This window comes from Serinus canaria, chromosome 1 (assembly GCF_022539315.1).
Source record: "Serinus canaria isolate serCan28SL12 chromosome 1, serCan2020, whole genome shotgun sequence".
Classification (NCBI taxonomy): domain Eukaryota; kingdom Metazoa; phylum Chordata; class Aves; order Passeriformes; family Fringillidae; genus Serinus; species Serinus canaria.
The window spans coordinates 75,164,582-75,170,581 of NC_066313.1; the positions used below are offsets into that span (position 1 = coordinate 75,164,582).

Here is a 6,000-nt window from a genome sequence, read left to right on the forward strand (position 1 = left end):
TTTAAACGGGAGGTGAGTTTGTTGCTGACATATGACAAAATTATTCCGTCTAGAAAATGCTGACTGTAGAGCCTCATTTTGCTCCCACATAGGTGGGATTTTCCATTCTTCATACCCTTATATCCTGCAAGGGAGGAATAGTTCAGCCCAGGACAAGGTCTCGTAGTTTTTCCTAAAGCAGAGGCCTTATTATAAATAGATATAGAACTTATACCAGTGACTCATTCTAATGATTAAAGCATTTAGTTAGGCAAATCTAACTAGGTCTGAGATCAGTGTTCATTGTTGCTCATTTTTGTTCCTTCCCTGTGCCTCAAATGAACACAAAGCAGTGAAGACCAAGCCCACCCTGGAGCCATGCGTTGTTCTGTGAAAACATCTCCAGCTCCACTGCTGCTCCATGCGTGGCAGGTCCCCCTCATGCTCACGTCGTCCTGTCGGTGCCTCTCACTTCAGCATTATCGTTTATTTTCTTTGTGTCTCTCCCTCCTTTCTGTCTCTCTGTGGTAGAAGAGCCTCTCTCTGTCAGTGACTGTTCCTTCCTACCTGCTGGACTGATCAGTGATCAGCGGCCTGTTTCCATTTCATATGTCTGCTGGTACCGAATGCAAAGCCTGTCCTTTTATGATATCCTCCAGAGTAATGAGGTAACAGAAAATTAAGGAGTACACCTGTAACTTAGGGCAAGGAGGCAGTTGTCCACATATCAGAGAACAGGATGAGTTAAAGAAAAGGCTTTAATGCATATCCAAGGCTGGTGAAAACAGAACTTTTTAAGAATACTTCATTTGTAGTAGCTACACCAGGACCCCCAGATTTCGACTATTAAGCTTTACAGATTAAGCTGTTAGCTTCTGCATTAGATAAAGAAAATTATGTAAACAGCTACTGTGATCCAGGCAAGAGCCCTACAGTCAACAAGGAATGGGAAGTCATTGATAATTTATTAAAAACCCCCCTTCATTTGCAAGGAACAATGATGCTTGCCTTTCCGTCTTCACTATGTGAAGAGCAGTTGCTTCAACCAGCCATTAAATATAGGTACTTGTTTATGGCTTTCTCCTCCTTTATGTTAAACTGCCCAAAATCCAGCTAAAAATAAGGTTAACAGTCCTTGTTTTTGAAATCTTTGAAAAGTACCATGTGAAGTCCCTGGGTACAGAGACCTCAACCTCTATCTGCAATTCTAAAGTATGTCATAATTTTCCTTTACATCACAAATTCATGTCAGACTTTCTGTTTCCATTCTATTTAAGTACCATTCTAAAAGAAGAGAGTAGGATTAACAAGACGGAGGTTTAGTAACAGATTACCAAAAGCCACCTCAGTTGATAAAATAATTAGTGTAGTAGCTTTGAGTTTTTGGAAGAACTCAGCTGCAAACAAAAAAGTACATTAAGTACTGCTCAGCAGTAGCAAAATGCAGAAGAAAAGTACGTCCAGTCAATTGAAGCACTTTCATTTACAACCAGGTCACTTAAAACCACATAAAAGCAAATAATTTTTCTTATGAATAACTAAGCTGCAGGCACCTTTCACTGTTTTACTTGGCTGCTTTTGATCTGTTTCAGAACCAGCTGTCTGGAAATCTGCTAAGAAAATTCAAAAACAGCAACGGGTGGCAGAAGCTTTGGGTGGTGTTCACCAACTTCTGCATGTTCTTCTATAAATCGCACCAGGTAACCGACTTGGCAAGTGTGAGTGGCTGGGGATGACAGTGGGGGGTTCTTTTCCAAAGAGGCAGCTGAAAGAAAAGTGGATATCAGTCACAGATGCTGAAGGCTGGAGCAGCAGGTGCACTGGGCATAGCTGCACACACAGCCTTCACTGCCACTGGCACACAGAGCCAGGGCTTGGTCTCACTGCTCCTGGGCCAGTTCTTTCCTGACACTTTCAGCAGTCACAGTACAGATCATTCTTGAAAGCACAGCAGAGCTCACCACTGCTCAGAAGCTGTGGTGCAAGTTCAAACCAGGCTTTTATCACTACAATAAAAAACTTGATAGTGACTTACAAATTCTGTTTTCCATTACTGACACTTAAGCCAAACAAGAGAACAGTGGTCAGTGATTTAATCTACCTGAGCAAACATTCTACTGCAAAAGTAGGGGATTTCTGTTTAGAATCTCTTGGACTTCTGACTCTGTTTGAGCAGGGCATAAGCACAAAGTAACTCGAGTTGCTACATTGTGTTTTCATTGTTATAGAAATCCTTAATGATGAAAGAAGGAATCACGTAAGAGGGATAGTGGCGTGCAGTAACTGGACTTCAGCAGTGAACCTGCTGGGTGGCCAGCACAGCTCTAAAGGAGATTGCAAGCTGAGGATGAACCTGGGTGGTACCCTGCCAGTGGCAAATGATAGAGCATTATGTTCATCAGTTTGAAAGCAGTGAAACTCCAAGATTTCCTTCAAGGAAATACTGAGGGGATCAACATGCAGCAGATCCATATGCAAAGGGTCTGTAATGATGACCAACTGAAACTACCAGACAATTAATCTTGTTGCAGTTATATCAATCTGGTATTTTTCTGCACATGTGTAGAAACCCAGTGATCTTTAAATGAGGGTGTATCTGCTTTCCATTTACTTATGTGCTCTCTTTATTTAAGGGCATTTGATCTCACAGCACTTTCCATCATATCTTTTCAGGACAATCATCCTTTAGCCAGCCTTCCTTTATTGGGATATTCACTTACCCTTCCTTCTGAATCTGAAAACATTCACAAAGATTATGTGTTCAAGCTACATTTCAAATCCCATGTGTACTACTTCAGGGCTGAAAGTGAATACACCTTTGAAAGGTAAGTTTGTTTTTGAGAGAAAATTTTTGTTAAATTCCAGGAGCATTCTTCCAAAGGTTAGTAGATACAAAGCTTATTTAATAAGTTGGTTCAGTAATACAGGCAAGTGAAAGGACTTTTAAAATTATAAAAGGAATTTTAAACCTGATACTGCTAAAGTCAAGTGATTGGCTGTGATGATATGGAAGGAGTAACAGTAATTACTGCAAAACCTGGAATTATCCAGTCAGAATTGATCAGGATGGCTGTATGGAGAGCTCTATGCCTCGGACTTCAGGAAGCATGTGAACAGATCACAGGACACCTCAGTAGCTCTTCAGAATAGCTTAGCTTCCTTTAGTACAACTGCATCGAAAATCCACACCTGAAACAAAATTCCAATTTTTATAGAAGCAGCTGTTCCTACTACATATTTATGCCACTTCACCATGTAATTTTTACACCTCCCACTGAACTTCAGATACATGGAGAGTCAGGGAAAAGGCACTATTCCTAATTTGTGGTTTGTGGTTGTTCATACAGGGAACCAATTTAGCTCTTTTATATGAAGCATGAACATGTCAAAAATCATGATGTCTTCATCAAAGAAAGCTGCTTTTAACTTTTAGCCATGTCAGTCCAAAACCATAAACAAGGCAAATTGTGGGAAAGTGGTGATAAAATAAAAACACAAAATGCCTTTATCAGTTTTAGGAAAAAGAAGCAGAAATTGTAGCTAAAGTACATTTTTTTTCTCTCAGATTAAGAATGGTTGGTCTCAATTGCTCACTGCTTGGACCACTCAGAAAAAAGATATTTGGTGTCTGCAGAGCAAGTAAAACCACTATTAACTTCACAAGTTTTGGGACCCACACCTGCTGGGGACCTGCTGTCTGTTCTCTCTAAACCTCCTTACAGTTTTGGCAGTTGATCCTCTTGCCTTGAGATAGATTTAGGGGTGAAGTAGGAAGATGCTCCCGCAGGCACTAAAACTCAAACTGTACAACCAATAGCACAGACTGTACCTGTCAAGAAATCCTCCCCTGGGAACTGACCTTCCTTTTGTTTGTGTCTCTCCTCGTGCTTCCTCACAGATGGATGGAAGTGATCCGAAGTGCCACCAGCTCTGCCTCACGCACTCGAGCTCTGAGTCACAAAGAGCCTCACGCCTATTGATGGCTGAACAAGCCGCTGTGTTGATTGTCCAGCAGCTGCTGATTTTCTAGAGGACATTTGAAACTCTTTTTCTCCCTCCAAGTTTAGGAAAACTTACACTTTGGTAAAAGAAGAGAATTAACCATGGTTTTGCAGAAACTTTCACAATTCCTCAGCAAAACTGTTTAAGTTCTCTGAATATACAAACTAGCTTACCATCATCCCAGTGGCTGCGGTTCATTTCATGTCTTGTATTTTGTCATTCTGTGCTGTTTTTAGCTTGTGCCAGTATTAAAATATTGTCCTTATTAGAGTGCCAAATGCCAAAAGACGTTTTGTTGCCTCAAAGATTGCACCTAAAAGAACTCCCAGATGACTGAAATCTTGAAAATTTTCTCCTCTGAGGCAAACACTATTTTCTTCTCTTTTCATAAAAATATATTATTTTTTTTACCATGTTAATCTGTAGACTGCTGGGCTTTTAAATGTAGATGGATTTTCACAGTATAGAATATAATTATATATACAGCAAGCAGTCTAACAGGAATGAGATAACTTTCAGATTTCATGCTTTTTTTTCCAGTCTTTCTACATTTAATCAGCAACGATTTACTAATTTTCTGTGTTTAACAAGGAAACAGTTGACAGCTCATTCTCATTTCCCTTTGGGGTCACACATCCATGTGGTATAAATAAAGTATAGGGTTCTTATCTAACCATTTTTTTGGTGCAAGTTGACCAAATTGTTCATCTGTTGGCTTTGAAAAGTGAGTACTACTTGCAAGATGAAAAATTTTTAAAATAATCCAGTGCAATATTATTTGGGCTGTTAATGTACTGTGAATGGTTACGTACAAGAAGAAATTAAAGGCTATGGTGACATTCTGCTGTTTGTTTTACAAACTTGAAAGAAAACCTGTATGCTACAAGAACTGCAGCTATTTGTGATTCATTTGTAGTGTTTTGGTAACTAAATTGCTCTAAGCTGGGGGGGTACTACTGAAGCCCCAAGTTTTCATCCTGCTTGCTACACATCCCAAATTGACTTCCAGTTTATAGTTAGAATTTCAGTCTCTCCCTCTCTCCCCTGGGGCTCAGGCAGAGAGCGACTCACACAACCTGCAGCAGAATTACCCATTTTGTATGCCTAGCTTCAACATCGGCTGGCATGGCATTTTGGATAAGCTGGTGGCGTGCTGAGAAGGTTGGCAGCACTGTAGCTGCAAGGCTTAGATGCTTTCCCTCATGTTTTAAACACTGTCACTAGGGTGATGTAGAACTTCCACTGGCAGAAGTTTGCTGTGCTGGTAACACCCATCACCATTACAGGCCTTGGAGGAAGCACGGTGCTAAGCAGAGGGGGCCTGAAGGTCAGTCTGGGAAACGAAGCTGGGGAAGTTCTATCCCTGCTTTTTCTTCATCCAGCTACTCGCTTTGTTAATGGCTTGTGTGTGTGCGATGTGTAAAATGGCTTCTTACAGCTTTGCTCACAACAAAAGGGAATAAAATACCTCACAACATCATTGTACATATGCCTGTTTTGAGACAGTGAAGTGTTCTTTCTGTTACCCCCAGCCACAGACATACCTCCGTCCAAGATGAGGATGGGCTCCAAACCCTTTAGGACAAGCACCAGTCCCCATGGCCAAATCCAAGCACAACCTGACAAAGGAAAACTCTTTCCAGAGCATTTCCTTCAGCTGCATGGAGACTCTTCAGCCCCCTGGGCAGGTAGAGGGCTGCAGTTGCTCTTCGCCTCAGCTAGTGCCCCTGGCTCTCCATACCAGTGCAATAATCACACCAACCCTGGAGCACTGCCTCTGGCTAGGACGTGCTGAAGAATAAACTTGGAAAGTAGGTAGGAAAAGCTAAAGCCTATTTTCTCAGCTGCAGGTCCTCTGAGCTTGAGACCCTGCCCTGCAGTAACATACAGGGATTCCAGTGCTTCAGGACTGACCAGGAATGCGAGCACTGATCTGCATCGTGAGGAGAGCAGGAAATAGCACAGCGTAGGTGAACAACAACTCAACTGCAGCCATACTGCTCTGGGAAAACAATGCTG

General features: G+C 41.5%; 1 protein-coding gene across 5 annotated transcripts in view; it reads left to right on the forward strand.

The window, feature by feature from the left end:
- Nucleotides 1-5,466, forward strand: part of FARP1 (FERM, ARH/RhoGEF and pleckstrin domain protein 1) — a 200,720-nt gene extending 195,254 nt beyond the window's left edge. For all 5 annotated transcript variants that reach the window (XM_030234265.2, XM_050985358.1, XM_050985889.1 and 2 more), the window contains exons 25-27: nt 1,572-1,679; nt 2,653-2,804; nt 3,878-5,466. In XM_030234265.2, coding sequence (XP_030090125.2) covers nt 1,572-1,679; nt 2,653-2,804; nt 3,878-3,959 — 342 coding nt within the window. In that variant the 3' untranslated portion in view covers nt 3,960-5,466. The remainder of the gene's footprint in view (nt 1-1,571; nt 1,680-2,652; nt 2,805-3,877) is intronic.
- The last annotated feature ends 534 nt before the right edge of the window (nt 5,467-6,000 follow it).